Source organism: Hemitrygon akajei, chromosome 9 (genome assembly GCF_048418815.1).
Source record: "Hemitrygon akajei chromosome 9, sHemAka1.3, whole genome shotgun sequence".
NCBI lineage: Eukaryota > Metazoa > Chordata > Chondrichthyes > Myliobatiformes > Dasyatidae > Hemitrygon > Hemitrygon akajei.
The window spans coordinates 102290095-102306848 of NC_133132.1; the positions used below are offsets into that span (position 1 = coordinate 102290095).

At 41.7% G+C, this 16754-nt stretch overlaps 1 protein-coding gene across 1 annotated transcript in view; it reads right to left on the reverse strand.

Moving 5' to 3' along the window:
* The window catches only part of LOC140733405 (pecanex-like protein 2), a 247268-nt gene that overhangs the window by 161991 nt on the left and 68523 nt on the right, over positions 1–16754 (reverse strand). Inside the window, exons 12-14 of the mRNA XM_073056689.1 lie at positions 12012–12165; positions 9577–9609; positions 2637–2808 (exon numbers count right to left, since the gene is read on the reverse strand). Of these exons, the coding sequence (XP_072912790.1) occupies positions 2637–2808; positions 9577–9609; positions 12012–12165 (359 nt within the window). The remainder of the gene's footprint in view (positions 1–2636; positions 2809–9576; positions 9610–12011; positions 12166–16754) is intronic.

A 16754-nucleotide genomic window follows, 5' to 3' on the forward strand; every position in this document is an offset into this window, starting at 1 on the left:
AAAGGACAATGTAATGATTGTTTCTCCAGATCCAATGCAATATATAAAACACAATAAGCATAAAAAGCACAATAAATATTTCTTTATTTTTTATTTAGAGTCAGAGCAGGGTAACTGGCTCTTCTAGCCCAATGAACTGTACCGTCCAATTACACCCAGTGGCCACATAACCTACTAATCCATACAAATATAAAATTAATCCTATAAAACACAGTATACAATAACTGTTTGAGTGTGGCCACATATGCATAAGATTAGCTTATAAACTGATTGTGTGTACAAAGTGACACTAGGTGCAAGAGTATCTGTACATAAGGTGACTAACAGGAAATGATAAAGTGACAGAGTGACTCTTAGCAAGAGGTAGCAGCAAGGCATATGAAAAGACAGCAGAATAGTGATTGTGTCAGTGTGGGTATGAGCTGTGCAGTGTAAGTGTAAAGTGGCAATGTGGGGGGGATGAGGGCTTGTCAGGAGGAGTCCTTGATGTGGATGTAGTGATGGAGAGGTGGGTTAATAGGTGGAGTTTTTGATCAGCCTGATGGCTTGGGGGAAGTACAGCAAGAGAAGGCATATTTAAAATATCCTTGGAAGTAATAGGGATATTATACCAATCAGAATACAGAACCGCAGCTACAGATTATTCAAGATTGTTTAATGTAATTTCCAATTAAATGTAAGGAGAACAAGATAATTGTTCTTCCAGATCTGATGCAGCACAAAAAAAATCATAATAAGATAAAGAACACAATAATAAAAAACATTATAAATATAAATACAAAATATAGCTTCTATATTGATTATATGTCTATTAATTGAGACTAAACACAGGGTCATAAGATACCTGAAAGGAAACAACAAAGTAGTGAATTGCGGAGGGGCGGATTAGTGGGCGGAGGTGTTGATCAGCCTTACTGCTTGTGTAAAGTAACCATTTTTGAGCCATACACACAAAAACAAATTACTAAACATGATGCATTTCATCTGGTTTTACTACACCTGAGAATAATTTCTACTAATCATAACCATAAACATTGCTCCACAATTCCCCAAGGGATGACAGTTCACATCTTTTGCCAAAGAAGGGAATTATATTGATTTTTTGAAAAAGATATTCTTTCCTACACTTTCCTCAGTAAGTCCCAGTGGTAAGTTTATCAGAAGACATGGCAGTTTTACAGAACTCATACATACAGCAAGACATTGAATCTGAGAAGTCACTTGAATGTACAAAAGTATTATCCAATTTATATGTAAAATTGAATGGACATTAGCCTCTTCTCTTACCTAAAGCTATATATAATACTGCACACAAAAATGTATTTATGTTTATGAAATTAGATGGAATGGTAGATACAGCTTACAGCAACAGATAGGAAGTGACAGCAATGGTTCCCAGTAACAGCATATTTCTTAGTGACCACTGGGCAGGTTTGTTGAGCCATTGTCAGTAGCATCAATAATTTTATCTTAAAGCTCTTCTCAAGACTTTAGATACTGAGTTGAGAGTGTGAATTTGTGAGCATGTAAGTGTGCATTTATATCCAATACAGAATTTTCTTAACTGATCATTCAGGATTCAAGATTCAAGGCTGTTTATTTTCATTCTTCAGTACACAAGTGTAAAGGAAAATGAAATTATTGTTACTCCTGATTCGATGCAGAATTTAAAAAAACACCCTAAGCATAAAGAACACAATGAATATAAACTTTAAGGCAATCTTATAAAACACAACACGCATGTAACTGCTATATACATAGACCGATTGTATGCTCATAACGTGACACTAGATGATGGGGCAGCAGGCTGAGGGTAGCAGACACCAACAGAATCAACAAACTCATTTGTAAGGCCAGTGATGTTGTGGGGGTGGAACTGGACTCTCTGACGGTGGTGACTGAAAAGAGAATGCTGTCCAAGTTGCATGCCATCTTGGACAATGACTCCCATCCACTCCATAATGTACTGGTTCGGCACAGGAGTACATTCAGCCAGAGACTCATTCCACCGAGATGTAACACTGAGCGTCATAGGAAGTCATTCCTACCTGTGGCCATCAAACTTTACAACTCCTCCCTCGGAGTGTCAGACACCCTGAGCCAATAGGCTGGTCCTGGACTTATTTCCACTTGGCATGATTAACTTATTATTATTCAATTATTTATGGTTTTATATTGCTATATTTCTACACTATTCTTGGTTGGTGCGGCTGTAACGAAACCCAATTTCCCTCGGGATCAATAAAGTATGTCTGTCTGTCTAATTGCTTGGTCGAACCAAATGTTGTTTCATTTATTGTATATGTGTACAGTCAGATGTCAATGAACTTGAACTTATCTGCAGTGGCAGTGGAGGTTGGTGGGGTGGGTTAATGGGCTAGCTAGCTAGCTTTGAGCTAGCTATGGAGTCTGATCAGGCAGCACTTATGGAGAGAGAAACTGAGTTGAAGTTTGTACCAGTATGTTCTGGGGAAGAAGGAATTTTACTAACTCCTACAAGAAGTGCATCCTCAGCCAAACCATTCTGCCAATGAAGGAAATGAGGTTCTGCAAAATAATGATTCCCAGGAACCTGAATGTTGAAATGATGCTAACTAAGCTATGTAATGTTCATAGCTAAACCAATGTTGACTCACCAATAATAAAATCTCTGGCAGTTGCAAAGTTTTCGGTAGACATTAATCTAAATCCATACAGAGTAGAAGATGGAAGTCGAGTGCTTTTACTGCCGAGATCCAAAACCCACACAAGGCCACAGAAAATGGAAAAATAAATAGATCTGCTGTATGCAACAATTCTATTGTGTCCCTAGGAGAAACATGAGAGAAAGCACAAGCAGTTAAGAAAGCTCATGGAATCCCAATAAATAATACAAAAGAAAACACCTAAATATTTTAAAATCATTTGTTAGACCTCAGCTGGAATACTCTGTCCAACTCTGGATGCAGAGATTTGAGTAGTACTGACAACAGAGGACTTTAATTGCATGGAAAGACAGGAGAAGTTGGGATGCTTTTCTCAGATCATGAAAAATATAATGAGTTCCAAAATCATGAAGGACTGATAGATTCCCACTATATGGTGGCATAGCGGTTAGTGTAATGCTATTACAGCACCAGTGATTACCGATCGGAATTCAATTCCCGTCAATGTCTTAATGAAGTCTGTATGTTCTCTCTGTGACCACGTGAGTTTCCTCCCATATTCCAAAGCTGTGCATTTAGGGTTATCGAGTTGTGGGTATGGCATGTCGCCGTGGAAGCTTGGCGACACTTGCGGAATGCTTCCAACATAATCCTTGTTGATCTGATTTGATTTGATGCAAATGTCACATTTCACTGTATGCTTCAATGCAGATGTGACAAGTACAGTTAACCTTTATTTACATTGTTTGCATTACTGAGATGGTCAGTAATCAGATGACACAGACTTGAGAAAACTGGATAGAGCCCAAGAAGGAAACTAAGAGAATCTGTTTACAATGAGCAGGTAATGATGACTGGGAATGTATTGCTAAAAAGAGCTGATTCAATATTAAGTTTTGGAAAGAAAACGGTTAATTATTCAAAAGGGAACAAAACTGCAGTTTCCACCACTATTAGTGTTCATGGAAAGCTCTTCCAAAGAGCCCACACAGATAAAATGGGTCGAATGATCTGCGTATATTAACCATCATTATTTCAAAGCATTCCTCTTTCTTTTAAGAGTCTACCTTTGTGCAAGACCTTTCTGGCTTATTTCTGATCATTGTCCCAGTGACATTAATCTTAAAGAGCAAGAGGTTATGATATGGAGATGAAATGATAAGTATTGGAATGTGGAGTTAAAGATTAAGAATTAGCTTTATTTGTCATAAACACAACATATTCAGCAGATGTTGGAAATCCAGAGTAATATACATAAAATGTTGGAGGAACTAAGACAGTCAGGCAGCATCTATGGAGAGAAATTAACAGTCAACATTCCAGCCTGAGACTCTTCATGAGGACTGGAAAGAGAAGGGGAAGAAGTCAGAATATGAAGGTGGAGGTGGAGAAAAGGAGTACAAGCTGGCAGATGAGGTGGGTGGGGAGGGAGAACGAAGTGGGGAGTTGGGAGGTGATAAGTAGAAAAGGTAAAGGGCGGAAGAACAAGGAATTTGATAGGAGGGGAGAATGGGCCATATGAGAAAGGGAAGGAGGAGGGGCACCAGAGGTGGGTGATTGGCATGTGAAGAAATTGGAAGGGGTAAAAGGGGAGACTGATTGGGGAATGGAAAAAGAGAGAAGGGGTAATTAATGGAAGTTTTACTTGTCACGTGTACTTCGAAACATAGTGTGAAATGTGTCATTTGTGTCAATGACCAACATATTCTGAGGATTGTGCTGGGGACATCCCTCAAGTGTCACCAAACTTCCAGTGCAAACATAGCATGCCCACAACTTACTAACCCTAACACATACACCTGGAATGTGGGAGGAAACCGGAGTGCCTGGAGGAAACCCACATGGTCAGGGGGCAAATATACAAACCTACAGAGCCGCAAGAATTGAACCCCAGTCACTGGTGCTATAAGACATTAGGCTAGCTGCAATGCTACCGTGCTGCCTTAATTTCTGACTGATCTCACTGAGGTTACAATGAGATCAATTGCAATCTTATTGAGTGGAGAACTGGCACGAAAGGCTGAGTGGTCTCGCCTTGTTCTTAAATCCTATGCAGCAAACACCTTGTCAGAAAATCAGACACTTGAATTGTATTCATCACCCGCAGAAGTTCAAAGTTCAAAATAAATTTATTATCAAAGTACATAAATGGCATCGTATACTACCTGGAGATCCATTTTCTTGCGGGCATTCACAGTAGGTACAAAGAAATGCTATAGAATCAATGACAAACTACACTGAAACAAAGACGGGCAAGCAACCAATGTAGAAAAGAAGAAAAACTGTGCACTACAAAATAATAATAATAAATAAGTAAAAAACAATATTGAGAACATGAGTTGTAGATTCCTTGAAAATGAGTCCATACATTGTGAAATCAGTTGACTATTGAGGTGAGTGAAGTTATCCAGGCTGGTTCAGGATCCTGACGATTGAAGGGTAATAACTATTCCTGACCCTGAAGGGGGCAAGGCTGCCCTGAACAAATGAAGTGGTCTAGAAAGCATCTTGTAATGGAATTCAGTCACAAACATTGTCTCTGGCATTTATTATATTTTGTCTCAAGTCAGGAGAATGAGAGCAGCAACCCTTCCCACCTCACTGCTCTAGGAGACATATTAGTCAGCTCTCTAATGCTTGCCGGACTCAACCAATAAATGACAAAATTCCTGGCGGTCTTGTCACTTATCCCCTCATCTCTTCATCACCTCAACCAGACAATAAGTGTACTCATCCATCTCCATTGCAAGAGGGCTTAGAGGACTCCCTTTCATCTTCCCAATTCTTCAAAGGTGATCAGTGATCGTCCTAGAAGAATTGGATTCATAGAACAGTAATGTTAACATTTACTTCATTTTACTTAGAGATACAGTGTGAAACAGGCCCATCTGGCTCAACAAACCACACCGCCCAGCACCCCAACTTTGTAACCCTAACCTAATCACAGGACAGAGAACATAGAACATAGAAATCTGTAGCATATTACAGGCCCTTCGGCCCACAATGTTGTGCCAACCATGTAACCTATTCTAGAAACTACCTAGAATTTCCCTACTGCATAGCCCACTATTTTTCTAAGCTCCATGTACCTATCTAAGAGGTTTTTGTTTTTTTAAAAAGACCCCTATTGTATCTGCCTTCAACACCATCACTGGTGGTGCATTCCATGCACCCACCACTTCTATGTGAAAAACCTACCCCTGACATCCCCTCCATACCTACTTCCAAGCACCTTAAACTATGCCCCGTTGTGTTAGCCATTCCAGCCTGGGAAAAAACCTCTGGCTATCCACACAATCAATGCCTCTCATCATCTTACACACCTCTATCAGGTCACCTCTCATCATCCGTCTCTCCAAGGAGGAAAAGCCATGTTCACTCAACCTATTCTCATAAGGCATGCTCTCCAATCCGGGCAACATCCTTGTAAATCTCCTCTGCACTCTCTCTACAGTACCCACATCCTCCCTGTAGTGAGGTGACCAGAACTAAACACAGTACTCCAAGTAGGGTCTGACCAACGTCTTAAATAGCTGTAACATTACCTCATGGCTCTTGAACTCAATCCCACAGTTGATGAATGCTAACACACCATATGCCTTCTTAACAGCAGTATCCTGTGAACACAAACCCCAAAATCTCTCTGATCCTCCACACTGCCAAGAGTCTTACCTTTAATACTATATTCTGCCTTCAAATTTGACCTAACAAAATGAACCACTTCACACTTATCTGGGTTGAACTCCATCTGCCACTTCTCGGCCCAGATTTGCATCCTATCAATGTCCCGCTGTAGTATCCACAATGCCCCCAACCTTTGTGTCATCAGCAAATTTACTAACCCATCCCTCCACTTCCTCATCCAGGTCGTTTATGAAAATCATGAAGAGAAATGATCCCAGAACAGATCCCTGCAGAACACCACTGGTCAATGACCTCCATACAGAGTACTGACCATCTACAACCCTACTTCGCCTTCTGTGGGCAAGCCAATTCTGGATTCACAAAGCAAGGTTTCCTTGGGTCCCATGCCTCCTTACTTTCTGAATGAGCCTCACATGGGTAACCTTATCAAATGCCTCAGCAAAATCCATACACACTACATCTACTGCTCTACCTTCATCAATGTGTTTTGTTACTTCCTCAAAGAATTCAATCAGGCTCATAAGGCATAACCTGCCCTTGACAAAGCCAGGCTAACTATTGCTAATCAGATTATGTTTCTCCAAATGCTCATAAATCCTGTCTCTCACGATCTTCTCCAACAACTTGCTCATCACTGGAGTAAGACTCACTCATCTATAATTTCCTGGGTTACTTCTACTCCCTTTCTTGAACAAGGGAACAACATTTGCAACCCTCCAATCCTCCGGAGGCCAAGGTCCTTTTCCCTTGTAAATACTGAAGCAAAGTATTCATTAGATAGATAGATAGATAGATAGATAGATAGATACTTTATTCATCCCCATGGGGAAATTCAACTTTTTTCCAATGTCCCATACACTTGTTGTAGCAAAACTAATTACATACAATACTTAACTCAGTAAAAAATATGATATGCATCTAAATCACTATCTCAAAAAGCATTAATAATAGCTTTTAAAAAGTTCTTAAGTCCTGGCGGTAGAATTGTAAAGCCTAATGGCATTGGGGAGTATTGACCTCTTCATCCTGTCTGAGGAGCATTGCATCGATAGTAACCTGTCGCTGAAACTGCTTCTCTGTCTCTGGATGGTGCTATGTAGAGGATGTTCAGAGTTATCCATAATTGACCGTAGCCTACTCAGCGCCCTTCGCTCAGCTACCGATGTTAAACTCTCACACGCCACCACAAAGAAGAGGGCGCTCTCCACAACTGACCTATAGAACATCTTCAGCATCTCACTACAGACATTGAATGACGCCAACCTTCTAAGGAAGTACGCCCACTACCTCCTCTGACTCCACACGTTTCCACTTTTGCACCTGACTGGCCCTATTCCACACTGCTCATCATCTCGCTCTTCACGTGCTTGTAGAACGCCTTCAGGCCTTCCATAATCCGACTCGCCAAAGCCTCCTAATTTCATTCTTAAGCTCCTTCCTGGCAACCTTGTAATATTCTAGAACTTTATCAGTACCTAGTTTCTTGACCCTTTCATAAACTTATCTTCTTAACTAGATTTTCCACATCCTTTGTAAACCATGGTTCTTTTACCCTACCATCCTTTCCCTGCCTTAATGGAACATACCTATACAGAATGCCATGCAGATGTTCCCCGAACATTTGCTACAGTTCTGTTGTGCATTTCCTTGAGAGTATCTACTCCCAATTTATGCTCCCTAGTTCCTGCCTAATAATATCATATTTCTTCCTATCCCAATTAAATGTTTTCCCAAAGTGTTGGCTCATATCCTTCTCCAATGCTGTGGTAAAGGAGATAGAATTGTGATCACTAGCTCCAAAATGCTCTCCCACCGAGATATCTGACACCTGACCAGGTTCATTTCCTAATTCCACATCTAGTACAGCCTCTACTCTAGTTAATTATCTACATATTGTGTCAGGAAACCTTCCTGAACACACCTAACAAATTCCACCCCTTTGCTCTAAGGAGATGCCAGTCAATATTAGGAAAGTTAAAATCTCCCAATTTACAATGACTAAATAACTTACTATCTGGTATCTCTTTGGACTGCAGAAGGAAACCAGAGCACCCGGAGGGAACCCAGGTGCTCACGGGAAGGATTTACAACGTTTCTTATGGAGGACACTGGAGTTGAACTCCAAACTACAATGCTATGAGCTACAATAGCATCAAGATAATCATTACACTGCAATGACGCCTACAAGTGGAAGTGTTCATTATTCAAATTAAGAGTATTCCCCCTGGATCTTGTAGTAAATATAAATAAACAGAATGGCCCTTTGGCCCATCAAGATCATGCCAACTATCAGCCACCCAGCAAAACTAATCCCATACCATTCTCCCCACTTTCCCATCAGCCCCACATATCCTACCACCCACTCACACACCAGGGGCTCACCTCACATATTATAAATCCCTTCATGACATATTCACCCTTCTATATCCCTCTTATACATTATGCCAAAAATCCTCTCAACTATTGCACACATCACTAGTGTAACACCCAGCTGTAGGTATCTGTCATTATAAATGTCTTTCACGCAACTGTATAACAGCTTATCCACAGAACAAAAAGTATGTGCAAGCAAGGAGGCCTACAAACCTGACTCAGTTACACCAGTTCTGTCTGGAGGAATGGAACAAAATTCCAGCAACTTACTCAGAGAAGCTTGTGGAAGGCTACCACAAGACTACCAAAACATTTGACCCAAGTTAAACTATTTAAAGGCAATTCTACCAAATACTAACAAAGTGTAAGTAAACTTCTGAACCACTGGGAAAGTGATGAAAGAAATAAAAGCTGAAATAAATCATTCTCTCTACTATTATTCTGACATTTCACATTCTTAAAATAAAGAGAGTGATCCTAACTGACCTAAGACAGGGAATGTTTTCTAGGATTAGATGTCAGGAATTGTGAAAAACTGAGTTTAAATGTATTTGGCTAAGGTGTATGTAAACATCTGACTTCAACTGTATGTGTTGACAACCCCACGTAATGCTGCATTTACCAGGGAAAGTAATGTTTTAAACATGATCTCCTTGAAGACCTGGTTCATTAAATCTGTCTTGGATGGTTCATTCCTATTTGAGACTAGAGAAGCATTAAATCAGCCAGGAACTGATTCACTGAAAAAGCGAATTTCTACAACTAGGGCTCAACAAGGAGCAAGATGCTGTTTTGGTAAGATAGGGCTGAAAGACTGAAATCACTTGGGACTTCCATCATTTAAACAGAATAATCAAAGTGTCTGAATGACATTCCAGGCTTTGGCCTTTGAGGTACGGTTGTCATTACTCACGTGCACAGGCGAAGCAGGATCAGGCTGAGCACTCTGAAACAGAAGAGAAGAGATAGAAAGGTAGACAGATAGATAAATATTTCATTGACCCCAAAGGAAATTACAGTGCCACAGTAGCATTACAAATGCACAGCTATACAAATATGAGAAGAGAGTAAGAAAGAATAAAAAATAAGTTACCTCAAACAATGTAACAGGAGTGAGCCATTACTTCTCCGGCTACAGATTGTCTCATTATAGAGCCTAATGGCTGAGTGTACGAATGACCTCATATAGCGCTCTTTGAAGCAGTGCAGTTGTCTTTGTCTATGACTAAAAGTGCTCCTCTGTTTAGCCAAGTTGGCATACAGAGGGTGAGAAACATTGTCCAGAATTGCCAGGATTTGCCGTAGGGTCCTTTGTTCTACTACAGCCTCCAGTGTGTCCAGTTTAACTCTTGTAACAGAGCCAGTCTTTCCATCAGTTTATTCAGCCTGTTAGCATCACCCATATTAATGCTATTGCCCCAGCACACCACCACATAGAAGATTGTACTGGCAACAACAGACTGGTAGAACATGTGAAGGAAAGGCTTGCATTCTCCAAAGGACTTCAGTCTCCTCAGACTCTGGCTCTTTTTGTACACAGCCTGTGTTGGCGCTCCACTCAAGTCTGTCAACCAGGTGCACCCCAGGTACTTGTAGGTCCTCACTACATCTATGTCCTCACCATCAATAGTTACAGGGAGCAATGCAACCTTATTCTTCCTAAAGTCCATCACCATCTCCTTTGTCTTACTGATGTTGAGCTGCAGATGATTCAGCTTGCACCATTCGACAACGTCCTCCACCAGGGTCCTGTATTCATCCGCTCATTCTCCCTCTCTACACACAACTATTGCTGAGTCATCAGTGAATTTCTGCAGATGACATGACTCAGTGTTGTATCTAAAGTCCGAGGTATACTGGGTAAACAGAAAGGGAGCCAATACAGTCCCCTGTGGGGCTTCAGTGTTGCTTATAGCCATGTCTGGCACACAGCTCTGAAGCCGCACATACTGTGGTCTGTCAGTCAGATAGTTATTATCCAGGAGACAACAGAAGTGCCAATCTGCATTGAACAGAGCTTTTCCCCCAGCAGGGAGGGCTGTACGGTATTGAAGGCACTTGAGAAATCAAAAAGCATGATCCTCATAGTGCTGTCCTGCTTATCCAAATGGGAGTAAACCTTGCTCAGCAGAAAAATAACAGCATCGTCAACTCCAATATGCTCCTAGTAGGCAAACTGCAGGGGATCAAAGGCTCATCTGACCACGGGTCAGAAGTGAGCCAGGACCAGCCTCTCTAAGCATCTTCATGATATGTGAGGTCAAGGCCACTGGACAGTAGTCATTCAACACTTTCTGTTGGCCATTCTTGGATACTGGGCCCACACATGATGTTTTCTACACAGTCAGGACCTTTTCCAGGCTGAGATTCAGGTTGAAAATGTGCTGGAGAACTCCACACAGCTGCTCAGCACACTCCTTCAGGACCTTGGGGTTCACACCATCCAGTCCCAATGCTTTGCCATGTCTGAGTTTCCCTAGAGCCCTTCCCACCTGCTCAATAGAGAAGGTGAGTCCATGACTGGGGAGTTGGTGGAAGATGGGGGCTGGGGGAGATGAAGATCAGGACGATAGCAGTTGGTATGTGGAGGTGTGGATGATAGGTGTAGGGCTTAAGGGGGATGTAGACAGTGGTAGCCTGTGTTGTTCATCCACATGTTGAACTGGAGGGGGGAGGAGGGAGGAGGGAGGAAGGAGGAAGGGAGGCGTTGGTGCTGAGAGAGCATTGGGTGCCTCGGCACCCAGACTGGTGTGCTGAGTTTTAACAGGAGGGCAATTGTCAAACCTATTGAAGAATTGGCTTCACTCGTCAACCCACTCATGGCTGCATTCTGCATCTGTAACAGCTAGGCTGATTGAAGCCAATGATGTTCTTCATGCCTCTCCACACTTCCGATGTGCTACTCTGCCCAAGTTTGTTCTCCAGCTCTCTCTTGTATTCCTCTTTAACCACCTTGATTTTCTCCATTTCCTCCCTGTCTCCTGATCTAAAGGCTCTCTTTTTGTGATTGAGAAGAGCCTTTAGATCACAGGTGACCCATGGTTTGGTTTGTTGTTAATGAAGGAGTAAACAGTCCTTGATGGTCCTTGAGGTGTCAAGAGCTACAATATACAACCACAAGAGATTCTGCAGCTGCTAGAAATCCAAAGTAACACACAAAAAGTGCTGGAGGAACTCAGCAGGTCAGGCAGCATCTATGGAAAGAAACAAACAGTCGGTGTTTCAGGCTGAGACCTGGTCTTGAAGAAGGGTTTCAGCCTGACCTGCTGAGTCCCTCCAGCATTTTGTGTGAAGAGCTGCAATAGATTGGTTTACTTGAACAAGGGACAGAACATCATTCACACTTACCTTTAACAGGGAGTATTGGCAGCTGGCAATAACTAGGCAGAAGCACAAAACAGAGATGTCCTTGAAAAACCCCTTGTCAAGAAGGCTGAATCCAAGAAGGGCAACGAGGACAGCCAAGGAAACTGATAACACATTTTCTCCAATGCCCTGATTCCTGCAAAAGTACAGCAAGGTTTTATCCAACTGTTACAAACAAGCTGGATGAACTCAGCAGGTCGGGCAGCATCTGTTGAAAGGAGCAGTCAACTTTTCAGGCCGAGATCCTTCGTCAGGACTCAGGACTGGGTCTTGACAAAGGGTCTCGGCCCGAAAAGTTGACCGCTCCTTTCAACGGATGCTGCCCGACCTGCTGAATTCATCCAGCTTGTTTGTACGTGTTCATTTGACCGCAGCATCTGCAGTGTACTTTGTGCTTTTTATCCAACTGTTGTTCCCAGATATCTTTATGTGAGTCTTTAGTCCATTTAATATGTTGGACAAACTCCAGTATCAAATCAGGACACTTAGAATTCCAACATTCTCCTGCATAAACATGAGAGCTCGGTTCATTGTCTAGAACAATGGTTGTTTCCTTGACTACTGAGAAATCTTGCAGGGAGAGCTACACACACAAAATGCTGGAGGAATTCAGCAGGTCAGGTAGTATCTATAGAAGGGAATAAACAGTTGATGTTTCGGGCCAAGATCCTTCATCAGGACCTCAGTGAGAGCTGGAGTTTGTGGCATGTGATTCCCTCATGACGTGATGCATCACAGAATTTGAGAGAAGCAAAGCTCACTGAACCTGCTGATTGCGAATGATCCAAACAAGTCCAAGGACAATGGGAGCTGAGGAACACCTTGCAAGCCACATCTATAAAATTGTTTCAGTTTAAGCAGAATTCAGCAAAAACAGGGAGGTGAAAACTGGGTAAGTTTTTTTAAACATATCCAGTTATATGCAGAGGAGATTTACCAGGATGCTGCCTAGATTAAACAGCATGTTTTATGAAGATAAATTGAGTGAGCTAGCACTTTTCTTTTTTGATAAGAGGATGAGAGGTAACCTGATAGAATTGTACGAGATTTTATGAAGCACAGATTCAGTGGATACCCAGAAACTTTTTCCCAGGTGGAAGTGACTAATATGAGGGGGCATAACTTTAATGTGATTGGAACGAAGTATAGCGGAATGTCAGAGGTACATTTTTTACAGAGTGGTGAGTGTGTGGAATATCCAGCCAGGGTGTTAGAGCCAGATAGATTAGGGCATTTAAGAAACTCTTAGATAGGCACATGGATGATAGAGAAATGGAGGGCTATGTAAGAGGGAAGGGTTAGACTGAACATAGAGAAGGTTCAAACATCAGCCCAATATTGTGACCAAAGGGCTTGTAGTGTGGTTTAATGTTCTATGTTCTTAAAATAAAGTGAAGTAACATCAGCAATTAATCCCCGGTACTCTTTTTCAACAAGGATCACCATTAAGTGCATCATTGCACAAATAAGATTTGGCGTAAATCTGAAGTATGAAAGCAAGTAGGCTTAATAACTGATAACAGCAACACACAAAATACTGCAGGAACTTAGCACATCAGTAAGCATCTATGGAATGCAATAAAGAGCCAACATTTTGGACTGAGTCCCTTCATCAGATCTTTAGATTAATTCTCTGAGGAAAGGAATGAGAAGGATCAGAGAAACTGAGAGGGCTAGGGTACACAACTGAATGAGTGAAAGGGACTGGACTTTGGGGGAGGGGTAGCAGGTGGTCAGGATGTCTAAGTGAACTGAAGAATTTATTCAGAGTGGGAAATTGGAGTGGAGAACTGAGCGATAGACCGGAGCGATTGAATGGATTGTGGGAGGGAGTAGAGACAGATTACCAAGAAAGGTGAGAAATTTATGCTTTTTGATTTTGAAAGGAAATGCCTAAGAGATATTTTCATGGAGTTTTATGAAAGATTGTGAAGGAAAGTTGCTTTCTCGAAAGTTACTTTCAGTTAATTCTTCCCCCAAGCATATGAAGTCAGTTTAAACTAGTAAATTCAGGGCAGATTTCAGAAATATATTCATACAAAGAGAGATCAATTCCTTAAATGATGGCAAGAGGTGAAATGGAAAGAAAATATAAACTTGAAGCCAATAGGAAACTGCAGTGCAGGACATTGGGTGAAATGAAGTAGGCTGACAAATAACTATCTCATATCTTGCTTAAATATCAAATTTTTATCATTAGGTTTCAAAATATATTTTGTATGAAAACTTTGCAAAAGTAACACCACCCCCCCCATAGATTAGGAGCAAAAGGCGAAATGTTTAAAGGAAACATGAGGGGGAACTTCTTCACTCAGAGGGTTGTGAGAGTATGGAATGAGCTGCCAACAAAAGTGGTGGAAGCGAGTTCAATTTCAACATTTAAGAGAAATTAGATAGGTATATGGATGAGAGGGGTAATGGATGGCTATGGAGGACTATGGTCCAGGTGCATGGACTAGATGGGACGCAGGACCTGTCTCTGTGCTGTAGTGTTCTATGTGTCTAAGAAAACAGGCAACATTATTTTAACAGAAGTTACAAACATAGATGCAGGGGCAGGTAGTGTTGAGGAAGGAATCTGCAGAAGCACTTGGACAGGCTGGGAGATTGGACAAAGACGTTGTAGATGGAACATGTATAGTGTAAGGTCATGCACATTGGTAGAAGGAATAAAGCTGTAGACTATTTTCTAAATAGAGATTAGAAGGAATTTCTTTAGCCAGAGTGTGGTGAATGTGTGAAATTCATTGTTATGGACAGCTATGAAGGCCAAGTCATTGTGTATATTTAAAGCAGAGGTTGATAGGTTCTTGTTTAGTCAAGGCATCAAAATTCAAAAATCAGAGGCACAAATGGACTAAGGAGTCCTTGTGCAGGATTCCCTAAAGATTAGCTTGCAGGTTGAGTCAATGGGAAGGAAGGTAAATGCAATTCATCATGAGAACTGGAATAAAAGAGCAAGGATGTGATGCTTTGGCTTTATAAGGCAGCACTTGGAGAACTACGAGATGTTTTGGGCCCCTTCTCTAACAAACGATACGCTGGAATCGGACAGAGTCCAGAGGACGTTCACAAGAATGACCCCTGGAATGAAAGGGTTAACATTTGAGCAACGTTTGTTGGTTCTGGGCCTGTACTCACTGGAGTTTAGAAGAATTGGTGGGGTGGGGGGAGGAACAGGTCTCATTGAAACCTTTTGAATATTGAAAGGCCTAGATATAGCGGATGTGGAGAGAATACTGCCTATAGGGGTGACTCCAAACTAGACAGCACAGCCTTTGAACAGATGGACATCCATTTAGAACAGAGATGAGAAGCAGTTTCTTTAGCCAGAGGGTGATGGAATCTGTGGAATTCATTGTTATGGACAGGGAGGCCAAGTCATTCAGTATATTTAAAGCAGAGGTTGATAAGTTCTTGTTTAGTCAAGGTGTCAAAGGCTACAGGGAGAAGGCAGAATAGTGCTGAGAGGGATAATAAATCTGCCATGATGCAGCAGACTCCATGCAGCGCCTATATTTTATGGTCTTAGGGAGCAACACACAAAATGCTGGAGGAACTCAACAGGTCAGGCAGCTCAAGACCATAAGACCAAATGACCAAAAGATATACGAACTCACTCAGGCCATTTGGCCCATCAAGTCTGCTTCACCATTTCATCATACTGATCCAATTTTCCTCTCAGCCCCAATCTCCTCCCTTCTCCCCATATCCATTCATGCCCTGACCAGTCAATAATCTATCAACCTCTGCCTTAAATATACATAAAAACTTGGCCTCTAAAGATGCCTGTGGCAAAGAATTCCACAGATTCACCACTCTCTGGTGAAAGAAATTCCTCCTCGTCTCCATTCTAAAACGACACCCTTCTATTCTGTGGTTGTGTCCTCTGGTCTTAGACTATCCCACCATAGGAAACATCCTCTCCACATCCACTCTTTCACCATTCGATAGTTTTCAATGAGGTCACCCCTCAATCTTCTGAATTCCAGCAAATATAGGCCCAGAGCTATTAAACGCTCTTCATATGACAAGCTATTCAATCCTGGAATCACTTTCGTCAATTTCCTTTGAACCCTCTCCAGTTTCAGCACATCCTTTCTGAGATAAGGGGTCCAAAACTGCTCACAATACTCCAAGTGAGGCCTCACTTGTGCTTTATAAAGTCTCAACATTACATCCTTGCTTTTATATTCTAGTCCTCTAGAAATGAATGCTAACATTGCATTTGTCTTCCTCACCACAGACTCAACCTGAGAATTGAGTTCAGCACAAGGACTCCCAAGTCCCTTTGCACCTCAGTTTTTTTGTATTTTCTCACCATTTAGAAAATAGTCAACACGTTGATTTGGCATGTCAACAAATACACTCAAAAACTTCTACAGATGTACTGTAGAGAACATTCTGAGAGGCTGCATCACCATCTGGTATGGAGGGACTACTGCACAGGACCGAAAGAACCTGCAGAACCTTGTAAATCTAGTCAGCTCCATCTTGGGTACTAGCCTACAAAATATACAGGACATCTTTAGGGAGCGGTGTCTCAGAAAGGCAGTGTCCATTATTAAGGACCTCCAGCACCCAGGGCATGCCCTTTTCTCACTGTTACCATCAGGTAGGAGATACAGAAGCCTGAAGGCACACACTCAGTGATTCAGAAACAGCTTCTTCCTCTCTGCCAACTGATTCTTAAATGGACATTGAATCCTTGGACACTACCTCACT